The sequence below is a fragment of the Lepisma saccharinum genome, chromosome 1 (assembly GCF_977018435.1).
Source record: "Lepisma saccharinum chromosome 1, izLepSacc3.1, whole genome shotgun sequence".
NCBI lineage: Eukaryota > Metazoa > Arthropoda > Insecta > Zygentoma > Lepismatidae > Lepisma > Lepisma saccharinum.
Genome location: NC_139229.1, coordinates 162,511,110 through 162,528,595, shown reverse-complemented (window position 1 = coordinate 162,528,595; position 17,486 = coordinate 162,511,110). Strand labels below are relative to the sequence as shown.

The following is a 17,486-nucleotide window of genomic DNA, read 5'->3' as shown; positions in this document are numbered from 1 at the left end:
CCCAATATACACCTTAAAAATTTCATCTCCACTGCCAGCATCTTTCTCTTCTCTTCTCTCTCTCTCTCTCTCTCTCTCTCTCTCTCTCTCTCTCTCTCATTCTCCAAGTCTCTGCTCTGTACGTAATTATTGGCCCATAGTACGCCATATTGAGCAACTGATACGACAATAAAATAAAAATATGCAAAATCTAATTAGTAGAAGTTGGATAATTGGTTTGTGTTTGTATTGTTCTTTTCTGCATTTTACATGGCAATTCCAAGGTTTGTCTGAGTTCATTAGCAAATTCATGCATTTTCGTAGGTTTACTGGCTACTTTGTGTGACATTAACAACTACAATATATCTGGCATGTGTGCATGCGCACATAAACACACACACACACACACACACACACACACACACACACATAATGAATTGTAAAAATGCAACCATAAAATAAGTTCCAAAAAATCAGGACAAAATACTTGTAACTAATTCCTTTATATGGGAAGACAGGAACTATAATGTCAGGAATGAGGATACATTCAACATAATCATGGTATCTGGATCCATCCACACAAAATTGTATGAGCTCTAATGGAAGTACAAATGACTCAACATAGAGGCTACTAAATGGCACTGGTATGATTTGTTAGTCAAAAGCCCAAATGATGAACGTTATTCAAATGGATTGATTCGCTGACTGATGAAATAAATTTTAGGGAAAATTAGAGCTCAAAGGCAGAGAGATATTCAGTTGGAGAATGTGTCGCATCCATGTAGCTTGCAGTCAAAGAGTAGTCACAAAATGCATAGTTCATTGACAAAAGCCAAACAAGTATGCTCCAGATAAAGAACAGGATCAGAGTGCATGATTCTCTGCTTTTTAAGTAAATGTACTTGGTTTTCATGGGTGAAAAACAAAAATCAATGTGATCCCACTCCAAGATGATGCAATGTCAACTAGAGTGGATGCACAGCAGGGTGCAAGTTTCTTACCAGAGACAGAAGAGCAAGATCATCCACATATAGTAAACCTGACACGGGAACAAATCACAGATACTGTTCATGGCAACAGAAAAATATTGCACAACCCTGTGGGACTCCACATTTTCCTGCAGAAAATTCTCTGATACAGTATTTCCACAGAAACACAAAAATGATGCTTTCTTAAACTATTGACTAAAAATGTAGCATGATTACCTTGAAGGCCTCAGTCATAGAGGTGACAGAGAATTGCATAATGATAACTAGAGCCCGGAAGTTTGGCAAAATGCCTCTTTTTATCTACTGCATATATTGATAAAATTTTTGCGGATATACGTTTTTTATGTTGTTTCGAATGTTTTAGAAGCCTTTTCATTTTGCCTATTTGGGACCACACTACCCATTTTTAATTATAATGCCTTTTTTTGCCTTTTTCAATTAAATTTGACAATTTCTTTAAAAAAATGTGTAGGATAAATTATTTTTTTCCCAAAAAACGTTGTTGGCATTTATTTTTTTTTTCGGTTATTATGTGAATAATTTTCACCTTAATAAAGTAATATTGAACTCAGGTATGTTTCAACATTGCTGAAGGAGAAAAGTGTGAGAAAAAAGTATTCCATGCTGATTTAGGATATTGCCTTTCCGTTAACATTTCCTTGTGCATGATTGACTGATGAATACCTGTTGCAGAACACCTGCACAATTACGTCATCACGTCCAGCATCCGTGTCAGGAGGTTATTGACAAGAAACAGCACTAATGCACAAGGGCCTTTGCATGGATTCCAAAATCAAGTTCTCTATCTTTAGGTAAGTTCTGCACTTTGGAGGGAAAGAATCGTGTAGTAGTTGTCATCATGCCGAAATTTAGTGTGCCATTAAAAGTGGTAAATTACATGGTTACGTGCGTGAATTTGGTGAAAGCACATTTTCGACAGACTGTACTATTCTTCTCTGCAAGATATGTGAAAAAACAATCAACCATAAAAAAAAAAATACTTTATATTTCAGCATGTGTCAACAGCAAAACATAAACCTGCAGCTGCTAAAATGATCGGACAGAAGAAGATATCCCTAATTTCAACAGCCTTACTGTGCATAAAGTGGACTTAAAACACCAAATCAATCAATCAATTTCAACAGCACTTCATCCAACAGGAAATCTCACTTTTCTCTTGAACTGTGCAAAGCTTTCATGGAAGCAGGAATACCTTTCTGGAAAGTGGAAAACAAGTCACTGAGAAAATTCCTGGAGAAATACACTAAAGAAATGGTGCCGTCGGAATCTACGCTGCGGAAAACATATTTAAGCATCTGCTACGAAAAAGCTCTGCAAAGAATTCGTGTTGAAGTTGGTGGAAAAAAGATCTGGATTTCAATAGATGAAACTACGGACGCTATGGGACGCTAAATGGCCAACGTCATCATAGGAAATATGGAACCAACATGCGGAGAATCCTCTTCATTTCTTCTCACGTCAGAACAACTAGAGAGAGTCAATGGTTCGTCAATAGCTCAGTTATTCTCAAATTCCCTACTTCTGCTCTGGCCAGATGGTGTACATCATGATGACGTGTTACTTTTTATCAGTGATGCAACTCCCTATATGAAGAAGGCTGCCATAGCATTGAAAATTCTCTTCCCGAACATGATTCATATCACATGTGTAGCCCACGCAATGCACAGAATCGCCGAAGAAGTTAGGGTGTTGCACCCAGAAGTGGACAGGCAGATTTCGAACACAAAGAAGATATTTCTGAAATCTCCCTCTCGAAACCGAAAATTTCAGCATGTTGGGCCTGAGCTTAGTTTACCTCCGCAACCAGTCTTGACGAGATGGGGAACCTGGATATCAGCAGCTATGTATTATGCTAACAACCTTGAAAGTGAGGTGATCGATGCTCTTCCAGAAAATGAAGCGGCTTCAATTCGTGAAGTGAAAAAACTCCTGCGCTATTCAGAACTGAAGAATGAACTGTCGTTTATTTTTGCACATTATGGTGCATTGCCAGAGACAATTTCAAAGCTAGAGAAAAGAGGTGAGACTCTTATAGCATCCATGAAAAATCTTCGAGGAATCTATGCAGCAGATGATGGAAGTGCCAGGAGAAAAGGGGTCAGCTGTTGTGGAGAAGGGCAAATGGGTAGTGAGTGCAAATGAGGACCTGAAACAATTGAAAACAATTTGTGATATTCTAAAAGGTGAAAATGCTGTTACCGAAATGAGTCCAGCTACATTAGCTTGTTTTATGTATGCTCCAATAACTTCTGTCGAAGTAGAAAGATCATTTTCTATTATGAAAAACATTCTCTCTGACAGACGACTTTCAATGAATGTTGAGAACTTAAAAAAAAAACACCTTGTAGTTATGTGCAATCAAGATGGAGAAAATTGAAATGCTCTTTCCAATATAGATTTTAACATTTTGCCAGAAATTATAGATAAAAGTAAGCGACTTCCAAATGTGCCTTTTTTTCGGTTTATTTTGCCTTTTTTTCATTTTTAGTGCCTATTTTCCACATTATAAATGCCTTTTTGCCTGCCTATTTTAACGAAAATAAATGCTTGAACTTCCGGGCTCTAATGATAACTATCTTGAGGTTGAAAAAAAATAGCAGTGAGATTGATAAAAAAAAAAAGACGCAAGATTCAAAAGACTTTTCGTAGTAGATGACTGGCACAAAGCCGCATTGGAAATTACTAAGTCATTTTTTTCCAGATACCAGAAAAGGCATTTGTTCACCATTCACTCCAATAGCTTATAGATTTAACTAGTAAGGTATGGGTCTGTAGCTGAATGTGGAACTTGGTGGTTTGCTTGGTTACAGGTTGGGAATGATAATGATAAAGGCATAGCTACATGGAGGGGTCAATTTCACTAGAATTCGTTTCAATTGGCAGATTTGCTGGATGAGGTTAAGTAATACTGTATACAGTGAAACCTCAATTTTGTTTCTCAAGGCACCAAGGTGAAGGAACTTAAAATGGACGAAAATGAAAAATCCCTGTTGGGATCATAAAGATTGAATTATAATGCGGGAAAAATGTGAAATCTAGGAACATAAAATCAGAGTTTCACTGTAGTAAAAAATATCACTGGAAGCCAATCAAAAATTTAATGCATGCAAGTTAGCTTAATATTTCCCAATAACTGTTATCTCCATTAAAAAAATAATAAAAAAAAAATAAAAAAAAAACTGTATCATAGTAAGTTTAAAAGTACATTTTTTTCTTTTATGAAGGAGTAATTTTTAGTCGTTAACATGCTTACCTGCCTGAGTTGATTCCGGTTCACTGAAATAATAAAAATAAGTGGCTTCATCAGTAAATTGTTCCATACCTTATTGTGAGAAAGGGTCAGATTTATTGGTACACTAATATCAGCTAATACAGTAAAACTCAATTTTACATTTTTCAGGGAATCAGGCTAAAAAAAATGTATGAAAATGTAAGATTGATGAATTTTTTTAACAATTTGCTATGTTGGGACCATCAAGATTGCATACATAATGTGGGAAAACGTAAAATAGGGGTTCCACTGTATAAGCATAACTCAATGTATCAGTAATACAGTTGAGACTGCTTTATATGTAACTCAGTTTTGCGTAATTTTGTTATATAGGTAAATTACTGTAGGTCCCAGCAAAATATAATTTAAAAACATGTTAATTAAACCTTATTTGTACGTAATGTATTTATACTTAATTCTTATTTACACATACTAAATTTCATAAAATAGTTGATTTGTGCATAACCAAGCTACGACAATGTCACAGAAGCATACATTCTTGTTGTTACAAAAACACAAATATGAAACAGCATAGGCGGACATGGCAGCGGTTGGTCTCGAGTTGCGAGAAAGATGAGTGCAGCTCAACGGTGTTACAGAGAAGGCAAGGAGAGGAGTCATGAAATCAGAGGAGAAAGATTTGCAGCATTTGTTCAGAACATTATACCAATTTTATTTTACGTAATCCTGATATGAAAGCACACACATAAAAAAGATGCAGACAGCTGAGGTTTGCAGTGTGCCATAATAAAAACAGAACAGCGGTTCCTTCAGTGAAAGTTGGGAGCCATGGAGAACAGAGAGGAAAATTAAAATTTATATGGGAAGTGGACACTAATCAACATAAAACTATTAAAGTGGCAAAAGTAATGTACTTAAGAATCAAACTTTTAGATTTCTTAATTTACCACTTCATGACAGAATAACATGTATTATACTGTATGTTGTAACTCAAAATAGATGCAATTACTGTACTTTAATAATGATATGACATGTTATTTAAATATGATTTGCAAGTAATTCTCAGTTATACGTATTATATTCTCTTCATCTTGACATACTTATAACTCAGATTCAACTGTACTACTGATAATTTTATCTGATATATCTATAAATAGCCTGTAATTTAGAGCAAAATTCTACCATTTTGTTTTTATTGTTTGCAAACTTAAATATGCCGATGTTTTGTACAATGAAAGTCTAAATAAGTAGTTTCTTTTTCAAAACAAAACTTACTGAAATCGGCAGGTTACATGCATTAATTAAAGAGGTTAATGAAGTCTTAATCATTTTCAAGAAACATATGCAAACATCCAAATCTGCATACTTTATATCAGTCCTTTATCAGTACTAGCAAAAATTTAACCTTTTGTGTCCCAAGCATCTCGATCGAGATACCCAAATGTAACCCTCATGGTCCCAAGCATCTCGATCGAGATGCTGTGTCAAGGTCGTAGTTTTTACGTTATAACTTTTCTATTTTCGGCTAGATTTTCAATTTTTTTAATATATTGTTCCTAACACATGTATTTAACAAAAATGTATTTTTTGCATTTTTTTTGTCATGAAAATGGAGGAGGAAAGGTGGGGAAAGGGGCTTTTCTTTTTGCCGACAAAGGAAGACAGGCTTTGTTGTTCTAAAGCAATGCTTTTTCACTCCCTCCTGTTAACTGCATTCAAAGGAAGCTTGTTTATCAGTATCTGATGTCAAAATGAAAGTTTTCCGTGAGGGCGCAAGCAGGGGGAGGGGGAAGACTAGTTGTTGAATCTGCATTGAGAGAATGGAATTTCGAAGCACGCTGAAGGAAACCTTTGTTTTTTTTAGCACAAGTGTCCACAAGATGCAACAGAGGTTACCCTACATTGTCTAAAAATAGAATTTCAAGCAGCTGCAAGAATTGGCGCTCATTTTTCACTGCGTTCTAGCTTTTCGTCCGTGAATGTTGTGCGTAGGTGTTGTTTTGTGCCCAAGTGCAAGGACATTTCTTGGGTGAAGTGACAATTTTTTAAAATAATTTTTGGGGGTTTTCTCCCTTCCCCCTCCATATATACGCCAAATTTGCATAAATTTTGCATTTTGACATTTTTTTCAGGGGGGCAGGGGGAAACAATTTTTTTTAAGAAAAGTATTTTTGAGGGGATTTCCCCCCTTTCCCCCTCCATATGTACGCCGAATGTGCATAAATTATATATTGTCTGAATCTGTGATTCATTCTGCGTACAACGGTATATCTTTCATATCTCAAGAGCATTTAGTTTCTGAGCTATAGTCATTTCAATGTAACTCTGCATTTTGAAGCTTGAATCAGTGGCATGCCGACCATTCCTTTTGGGGGTACAACTCAAGTTACATTGGTCATATGATAATAATGCAAATATTTTTGTGTTCCTTACATGTCAGGGATAATTTCTATGTGCATTTTGAACTTTTCATATCCTTTTCTTTTGGGGGGGGGGAGAAACATTATTTTTTTTAAAAAAAAAAGTATTTTCAGGAGATTTCCCCCCTTTCCCCCATATATATGCCGAATGTGCATAAATTATATATCTTCTGAATCTGTGATTCATTCTGCGTACAACGGTATATCGTTCATATCTTCAGGGCAAATAGTCTCTGAGCTAAAGTCATTTCAAGGTACCGCTGCATTTTGAAGCTTGAATCAGTGGCGTGCCGACAATTCCTTTTGGGGCTACAACTCAAGTTACATTGGTCATATGATAATAATGCAAATATTTTTGTGTTCCTTACATGTCAGCGATCATTTCCATGTGCATGTCGACACTGTCATGTACTTTTTTCTTGAGGGGAGGGTGGGGGAACCAAATTTTCTTTCCAGAAATTTTGGAATTTTGAGAGTTAGCCCCCTCCCCACTGCCACATATATGCCGAATTTGCATAAATTTCATATAGTCTGAATCTCTGGTTCATTCCGCGTACAACGGTATATCACTCATCTCTCTAGGGCAATTAGTCTCTGATCTACACTCATTTAATTGAAACTCTGCATTTTGCTCAAAATCGGCTTGGGCACCAAATGGCCTTGGGTTCCAAAAGGTTAAAATTGGTCTATCCCTATATATTTTTTTCTTTCTTCTTGTATGTACGTATTGAAACGTCACAACGAAAAACTGTGTTTTTATGCTTGTAATAACCGTAGACTATAAGAGAACAAATTATTTATAAATCTTAAAGATATTGAAGTACCTGATGAGTATATAGAAATTTTTCAATTCGGAATGAAATTTTCAGTTGGTAGTGCTTATACACACACGGAGGATTTTGTGATTTCTATAGAAAAAGCACTGAATTTATTAGATGATGGGGAAGAAAAGAGAAAATTACGAAGTCTCAGACATGATGCTCTTGATGAACGGTTAAGTTTTGAATACAACAGAAGAAATAACAGAGGTCCAAAATACACAGAATGGGAGAAAGAGCATATAAGGTTGGGGAAAAAAGTTCGTAGTTTCAAGATCTGGTTGAGAGAAAATGAAAATGACATTTTCTTAATAAAATCGGACAAGGAAAATAAACCTGTCCTTATCCGTATGAAGGACTATAAAGAAAAAATGGAAGAATGTTTCAATGTAAACAATTTCACAGAAAGCTCTCAGAACCCTTTAACTAAAATAATGAATGAGGTAAACAAAGTAATTGAAAGCAGTATCACGATACCAAGAGAAGTGAAGAAAAAACTCATTCTCAAAAATTCAAACCTGCCAATCGCCTTTGGACTACCAAAATCTCACAAGCAGGGAACTCCAATACGACCCATTGCAACTTTCACACATCCTGTGTACAAACTATCCAAATATTTAGTTGAAAGGCTTGCTATAATTAAACAAAAAACACCATTCAGTGTTAAAAATGCATATGAAGTGAAACAGAAACTAATATAGTTTGGAATAATATGTATCGTATTGCAAGTTTTGATGTTAAAAATTTATATCCTAGTGTCCCAATAGAAGGTGCCACAGATGACTTATTGAGATGAAGGTTAACCTGGTAGAAGCATGGGAAATGGTTCGATGGTTTACTGTGTGTGCAAATTACAATTACTTCATATTTCATGGCAAAATTTATCATCAAAGTAATGGTCTATCAATCATCTCGAGCATTTTCCTTCATTACATAGAATCTCCAATTGTTAATCAGATAGGTGCAGATATCATTCTCTACATCAGATATGTAGATGATGTGCTAATTATTGCTAAAAATGAGAACATCATCATGGACGTATTTAAATTGTTAAATGAATCACACCCTCGCATAAAATCCACTTGTGAACCCATGAATAACAATGTAATTTCTTTCCTTTATCTGAAAATTAAGACAACTGACACAACAATTGAAACATCAGTCCATAGGAAAAAACTAGCAGGGGAAAAATACATCCATACCAATTCAGAACATTCTCGTATAGCAATGGATAATATTTTTTTTTTCTGAGAGCACAAAGACTATGTTCTTATAATAAGGATATCAAAAATGAAGAAGAAAGGTTTTTTTAATATAGCAAAAGAAAATGGCTTTCACACTAACAGAATAAACCAAATCAAAAAACAAGTCGCAAGAAAACTAAAGGAAAAGAGAAATACGGACAAAGATGAGAAATCCGTTAAAAAGAAATTTGTTTGCATTCCATTCCACAAGGGATTTTCATGCAAAAATTTTTAGAACATTTAATTTCAAAATTGTTTTTAAATCACCAAGAAGTTTGGAATGTACATTTAATGAATACAAAATGAGAAAATCTCTACCAGATGTGGAAACGACAGGAATATATAATATACGTTGTTCATGTTCAAAGGATTATGTAGGACAAACAGCAAGGAAAATGACAATAAGATGGCACGAACACGATTTGGACATTATAAATCTAAACCCAAGAACAGGTTTGTCAGCTCACATCATCAAGAGAAACATTTGATTAAAAAGACAAGAGTTATAAAAAGAGTAACGGGAAACAGATATGAATGTCTGGGAAGCTTCGTTCATTGCAGAAGAACACTGGAAAAAATTAATTAATGGAGTTTTATTTTTCATAAGTGGAGTAAGCCACCATCTTCAAAATTTAATGTAACAGAAAACATCAAGAAACTCTGTTAAAGCAACGATGATTTTGAATTGCCTGATGATATTTGGGATTCATAATAATTTTTTAATAATAATAATGTGATCAAAATTTCTATCAGAAATAAAAATAAAACAGACCGCTTGTTTTTTCACAGTTATGTTGCTATATTACAACAATGTAACATTGACAACATCCATTGTATAAGGGATTCTCTTTTGTATTTAAAAAATTCTTAACCATTGTTATAACTGTATCTTTAATCAAACTAAAAATAAATGTCTGATGAAGGGAGCGTGTGTACTCCTGAAACTTCACAACGAAAAACTGTGTTTTTATGCTTGAAATAACTGTAGACTACAAGAGAAATAACCCTATATAATGATTTGAAAAAAAGAATCACCTGTCCGAATATACTGATGGATGAAATGGTATTGCTTCTTGCACCGCATTACATTCCTTTTCAATGTACATAACTTCAGCTGTGGCTGTAATAAAAAATAAAACATTAATTAAATTACAGATGGCTATATTCTTCTAGAACAAAAATAACTAAGTGAACGGCAATTTGTATTTCAATTTTATTTCCTAACGAAAAATGACAGTAAGCTTCAGATAATTTATTCCAGATTATTTCTCACTTGACATGAAACAATTTTGAGTTTAGTTTTCTGTAGGAACCTGAAAAATTCACCTGTATGAATTTCACAAAAGCTACAACTATACTTCTTAATATTTTATTTGGCTATTACATGTGAAAGTGTACGCTCAAATGAAAATTATACTGGATTTTTTTTTTTTAGATTCTTTCTGCTTATACATTATATGAACTTTATCACACAATGTAAACTCTTGTAAGTTACTTTCAAATTTGAACTTATTGCTGCCTATTCATCAGAAAAGTTTTGTATTCCAATCTTCCTTATTTTAGATAGCTTTTCTATTTCACTGGGTTGAATGAGGATGAATGATGAAAATAATCTCATGGCAGTAAACAAATACAAAGGAATAGTTATGTCCAAGCAAGAAATCGATCCCAGAAGATTGTAAGTTCAGCACTGAACATGCTTGGCTGATAAGGGAGCAGGCTAATTGCTTGGGAAAATGTGATCTCCTGGAAGATGTACCTGGCCTAAAATTAAAACATCTTGAGGCAACATTTTTACATCTGGTCAGCAATGGTCTTATGTTTTACTATTGCCACAATGTACACAGCTGTACAAGAAAAATGCATGTGCCTATGGTTAATTTTCTTTACAGATAGTTGAACTCACTGCATGTGAAAGATGTTTCCAAAGTGCTTGGAACAAAGATTGTGTACATGAGTTCAGTACTGAAGGCTTGTATAGCACAAATAATCAAATTCTTATGTGCAAGCACTGTAACTATTGACATAGGATGATTGAGATTCCCTCTGTTAATTTATGGGATAGATTCTTTAAAAAAATCTAGAACTCCTCAACCACATTTTTTCTTATATATGCAATAACGAGAACAAAAGAACATTTTAACAATGCGAAACAGTTAGGGGCATGTGGGGACCTTAGTCAAAGGCAGAAACTTCCAACTTTCTTTTCCTTCTTCAAGTTGGGGCATGAGCATTACATATCCTGTCGTGTTTCCCTCCAAATTTGGTAAATACAGCATTCATAGGACTGATGCTAGAAACAAAATTCTGGAAATTGTTTCTGTAAGCTTTCAACACTGTCAGTCTTATATATTGTTGTTACTTTCTTCAATGTGGTCCCCCCTTGGCCTGATAACGACTGGTCATCACCATTTCCATGTTGCGTGCTGCAGTGGCCTTGTACCGGGGGTGTTAAGTGACTTTTTGAGCCACCCTGTATTTGTACATATGACATGTATTACTTTCATGTACAGCATATATTTTACTTATGCAACATGGAATGATGTAAAATAAGAAAATACATAAGTATGCAACATGTTAATGCCAAATTGTGTATGCATTCAAAGTTTCTTTAATATATATATATATATATATATATATATATATATATATTAATGAGAATACATTAAAAACATTACATAATCAATTCATCCACCTCATAACAAATCAACAGTAAAAATAATACAAATTTTGTCTTTTAGCAGCAACAGTCTGAAGTAGCTACATATTTGGTCTTACTTCTTTCTCAGGTAATTTAGAATGCATTACAGAAAACAATCATATTGGGATCGATGCGAGCAAGAAAATTTTCAGATCCAAATTTTTCAAACTGAAAACATATTGACTTAATAGGGTGCAAATAATTTCACAGGGCACCATGGTATTTTCTTTAACACATTTTTTTATCTCATTTAGACCGTTTTGGCCCCAGCGCTATGGCTCTGAACTTGGACTATAATAATAGCAGACACTGCGAGCGAAGCGATCAAGAAAATGTTACGAAAATTTGAAATCAATGGGGGCAATTGAAACTCTGTGTCCCCCCTCTGCAAGTTCCCTTGGTCGTCTGGAAGAAGAAACTAATTGCATCTTGTCCAACTATTCTTAGATTCTGCTAGTCATGTTTTTTTACTTAAATGTTTGCCCTCCTAGAATGGACTTCCATTCAAGGTTGAGCAGACAATGGCCCCTGCCCCCCCTGTGGTTGCGGCACTGTTTGTGAGTGCCTCTTCATCAATTTCACGTCATCACTCATTATCACGAGTAGCTAGAAGTGGCAGAAAAGCAAAGCTAAGTAACAAAAATTAAATATCCATTCCCCCTCTCTACTGCATGAATCACTATTACCAAATGGTAGACTTGGGAAACAAAAAATTAAGTAGTTCAAACTTCATAGCAACACATCCAAGAAAAACATCCAAACACATTAGGCACCTTTAACATAAGACTTCTCAAAATGTCATAACTGTTCTAGATACTGAAAATTACGAAATAATTTCCCGAAGTCTGAATCAGGCAGGAAACTCTGCTCTGGACCTGGCAACTTTGCAGGTCGAACACTCACTCACATTTCCACCATCTTTTATCTACAGTTGAAGATGCTGTCTGTGGCTGACAAAAATTCAACTTTTGCAGTGTCTGGTGTTTCCCATTTCCTTCTCAGTTAACAAACAAACAAACAAACAAACACAAACACACACACACTAACTTACCAACATCATGCAATTCTTGACCTGCAAGTCCATGTTCTTGAATACATAACTCATATGGAGGAAGTTCTCCATTTAGCATTCTCCTCTGGGTATGTACATCATTGCTAATATTGCCTGGGAATTAAGAATGTACTTGAATCAATAATAAATGTATGCCAACCATATGTATAAATTTCAGTTTCTTGGCAGTAACCAATTGTTATTTTTTTTTTAAAAGATGTAAGCAAATATTCCTTGTAAAGATATTGATGTGTATATAATATGATTTACACTATTAAGACATGCAAAGTAAAATAAATGGTTATTTCTAAGAATTTATAAATGTCTGCATATGTCCATAAAAATAAGCGGGCATTACAGGCTGCAAATGTCGGCATCTCCGTCAGCACCGCCCACCATGCTTCTCCCGATCTCTCGGCTGAAGATCGAAATGAACGCACGGTAGTAATATTTAGGAAAATTAAAACATCTGCAATAATCTTCAAGTACAGCATGGCCTGTTTAAGACATCAAGCACAGTCAAATTCTGGTAAGATTGGAATACTTTTACATTGTTTACTGTATTTTACACCAGAGAAACGAAGACAGCATGGTACTGCAGTGTAGCCAGATGATGGGAGAAGCAAGCAACAGATGTTGAAAAAAAGAGGCACTTTTACCAGTTTTGACAGGTTGCTGGATGGTTGGTGGGATAGAAAATATTGGAAATATATGTTTGGGCTCAAACAGACAGGTATAAGTTAGGGATTGGTTACTAACCAGCTAGGGTGAGCTGGGAGCTATGTGTGGAGGGCAAAACTAATATGTAAAATCTTCCCCAGTATTTACAACAGGACATGTTGGTAGACAGAGGTAATTGATGGATGAGTGCATTACCAGTAACAACTCCCTGATCCTAATAGCCCATCTTGTACTCATATGTAACAAGAGAATACACTTCCTTCCAATAGAGGGACGACCATGGGCACCAGAATAACCTCTTCATATGCCAAACTTTTCGAAGGCAGATTGGGACAAGAGCTAATGCACTCCCAACCCATGAAACCGTTCCTCCGGCTCAGATTCAGAGATGACATCTTCAAGCTTTGGATGCATGGAGAATGTTCCTGAATCAACAACAGTTCACAAGCCCCAAATCTATCTGGTTCTATTCTAACAGCTATCACCTTCCTGGAAGAATGAGTTCAGTTGGCAACCTCCATCCACATAAAGGTTACCAACCACTTCCAATACCTCCACTTCTCCAGTGCACATCTTCAACACACCAAAACAAAAGTCCTTCCAACCAACATTTACATCAAGTTTTGGTCAACTGTTGTAACCTCACCATCTACATCAAAGGCACTTGCTACTCCTCTAACCTGATATACCTTCTCATTTGTCAGATCTGTGATGGCTTTCCCTGAATAAAACCTAAACCTCTTTGAACTTTGAACTTAATAATCAATGCTCATCCACCCAAAGCTCCAATTTCACTGTTACCACCCACACCAAACACAAGAAAATGGTTTCAGAGTAGCAATTACCCACAAACTACACCCTTTCAACCAACACATCCACTCGTAAATGCTAGAAACAACTGTACATATCGGTTATGCATGCTACAACAGCCCTCTAACTCTATGTAGTGACTCAGTATCAAATCATCCCTAATGAAATTCCTTCAATTCCAGCCTTATATTTCAGACATTCTCCATTCCAATCACTACTATCCAGCAGCCAAACCCTGGGAAAAGTGCCTTTTTGTCCAACGACTGTTGCTATCTTCCGTATCATCTGACTACACTACAAGCAGTGTGTGTGGTGAATCTGCTCCAAGTCGTGAAACTGTATGTGGCAGGTTTCACAGCCAGAAGTGCGAGTGCCAAGAAAGGATCTTCCACAGTCACATGCCTGTCATTCATTACTATGTCCGATACCAGCTGAATCATGCCAGGGGTTCGAGATGAGCAACAATGTCAAGGGCTGGTTTCAGGACTTGGAGCAGATTCACCTCGCACACTGCTTGTAGCTGATTATCATCATAACTGCAAGCAAACCTTCTCTCCACAGGAACCATGGTAGTCGCCTTCCATGCTGAAATCATACCCCTCTACTTGGCAGCACCTTACTTGTTCATGACTCAACTACACTGTGAGAAACAAATGTCTGCCATGTGGCACCATCTGCAGCTAGGAAAATGAAGCTCAGGCAGTGCACAGTCCAAGATCACCGCTCTTACACACCACCCTCACTTATGTTCTCGGTTACAGCATATGGGCACCTGGGACACAGTCTCCATCAGTTCCAAACAGCCCAAGTATATATATTTGAGGTTGAGCTAATACAACTTTGAACCAATACACATACAGATTCCGATACTTGTACCAATTAAAAGTTGTTCAACATACTGATACAGAAAATTAGTGTAAGTATTCCACTCCCAATTATATACACATTAGCTTGCTTTAAAATATTCAAGATTTACATTAAGATATTAAAATACCTGGTATGAAAATACAAAATCCATTTTTCCCCAATACAATAAATGAAAATTAGAAATTTTGCAGACATAGGGAAAGATCAAAATGCTGGAAAGGTATTGGCAGGTATTGGCTCAGCCCTAAGAAATAAAGAGAGAGAGAGGAGAGCAGAAACAAAGAGAAAGAGAAGAATAGGATGGGAAGACAAACCTACCAATATCATGAAATTCTTGAGCTGGAGGTTCACGTTCTTGAATTAATACATATGAAGGATGTTCTATGGTCCCCTGGGCACGTACATTGTTCCTATTATTGCCTGGGAATTGAGAATATGATTTAAACAATAATTAATGTATAACAGCCCATGTATATAAATATAAATATCTTATGCTACTGGCTACATACATTTTTATCTTCTACAGTCACGGACACTTCTGGGTTGTAATGATTCCATTGAGTCAATGGGATTGCTACAAACCATAAGTGTCCATGACTGTACAGCACACAGCAAAAGTAATGATAGGCAAATTGTCCATCACTATTTCAATATTTTTAATTCTATACCATGTGTTGTTTTAAGGATTGGATTTGTGCTCATGCTGAAATAGACATGTTCTCGGCATTAGCAACTTTGTTTCAATTCATGATCCCCACATTGCGGAAAATACAATGAATGATGATGGACAATTTGCTTTTACATTTGCCATTGGCTGTACTGTTCTTGACAAGAAATAAAAACAACAATAATAAAGTAAATAAAAATTGTAAGTTCTTAATTCTGTAAAAAAAATAATAATAATTATGAGCTCCCACAGAGGAGAATGGCTAATGTTCTAGCCTTTGGTGCAACCAGTCCTGATTTAAAAAATGTTTGTGTTGACACACCATCGTGAGGAGAAATTGAGAGCTACTTGAAAGCAATAATGGCAGACCCTGGCAATAGCATGCACAGGATTTTTTCAAACCCTCATTTATTTTGCTATGTTGTCCTGCCTTTGATTTGATTCTTTTTAAAAGGGAAACAGGACCAAAGGGAAGGGAGATGTTATGACCCCCACCAAACCCCCTGGGGCATGCCATTGGACCCTGGCCTCAAAAGCAAGAAAATTACTGCAATGGGACTTGACATGCTGACCACATGTCACCCAATGAAAAGCCGCTTGCCACGTACTGGCCTCCTAGGGCGGTTGTGCCATGGAGTTTAGGTGATAGATGGGTCTTCCACCTCACTTGAAATCCCAGTGGAGGTACATAGTGATTCGCATCCCATTTGAAACTATAGGCCCAGCCACAAATAGCCTTTCTGTGCATAAGTGGACTTACAATACTCACTTCACTTCAGGACCAAGGGCATGAAGTTAATTTTATGTTCCATCTGATTTCAGATTCACGTCTTGTTTCCTTCATTTGGATACAATTACTTAAAAACAATGCATCACAAGTGTTGATGCACCATACGAAACTACAAATAATCATTGAAGTACAGTGACAGACACTTCTGTGTTGTAACATTTACATTAACACTTTGTGTTCAAATGGGCTAATCGGTACTGGATCTACAGTTTAAAGTGGGAGCATAATCAATGTGCAATGTGTTGCCACCGGGGATTAAAGCCTTGATTACAAGGCAAGAGTGTAAACCACTGCAGTGCAGGGAGTCACATCTCTTAATTTACTTAACTTTGTGTACAGCACATTTCTGAGTGGAAATATGAAAAAAAGGATTCAAATTAAAAGAAATTACATATTTTAAAGTACTTCCTTTTTACTTAATAACACCTGTTGTGGCAAATTTGGATTTACTAATATGTGAGAAATCCATATTCGTTGCAAATACAACGATATTTAAAATTCCTAGACTTGTGTATGATCCCTTTAGCCATAGGATGGTATCCCAGAATTTTCCAGGATTTACACAGTGCTTGTGTGGATTTCATTAAATGACAGTTACACAAATACACCACTTACTCATAAAATACATAACTGAGAAGTAGGTTTACTGTGCAAAGTTTCTTGATAGAGCCACATGAAGTTGGGCAGCTTGAACTGTGCAAACTAGTACTGTATATCCAATGACTATAACAGAAGTAAAGTGAAGTTTCTACAATGGATGATATTCAACTTAATGTCATCATTCAGTGTACGAGAAGTCTCCTTATAGCGAGAAAATTTTTATTTTATTACTTTACACACTTTTCACAGTTCTGTAGGGCTTCGGAAAAGGTCAAAAGTGCACATTCATCATATGATCACGATAATCATACCTTGAATCATTTCGGCAAAGACTATATGTACAATGCTGTTGTTCTCTGAATATCATCCATTGCTGAAATAACATCTGCAATGTTATTAAATATTCCTAAAAGAAAAATTATGCAGCCACCTGCTTATGTAAACAGTTAATTATTTCAATTGGAACATTCAAAAAGTGACATGCCAACTGGTTTCTTTAATCACTGTGCATATAACAAATTACACTATGGACATTATTACTAATTCTTCTTACATAATTTTAAAAATCTTTATCACTAAATTTAAATTCAATGATTCTAAGTTTAAAACTAGACTT

At 35.8% G+C, this 17,486-nt stretch overlaps 1 protein-coding gene across 2 annotated transcripts in view; it reads right to left on the bottom strand.

The window, feature by feature from the left end:
* The window catches only part of LOC146003364 (uncharacterized), an 88,208-nt gene that overhangs the window by 11,967 nt on the left and 58,755 nt on the right, over positions 1-17,486 (bottom strand). For both annotated transcript variants that reach the window (XM_083141645.1, XM_083141651.1), the window contains exons 7-10: positions 15,132-15,233; positions 12,456-12,569; positions 9,739-9,823; positions 4,243-4,265 (exon numbers count right to left, since the gene is read on the bottom strand). In XM_083141645.1, the coding sequence (XP_082997771.1) occupies positions 4,243-4,265; positions 9,739-9,823; positions 12,456-12,569; positions 15,132-15,233 (324 nt within the window). The remainder of the gene's footprint in view (positions 1-4,242; positions 4,266-9,738; positions 9,824-12,455; positions 12,570-15,131; positions 15,234-17,486) is intronic.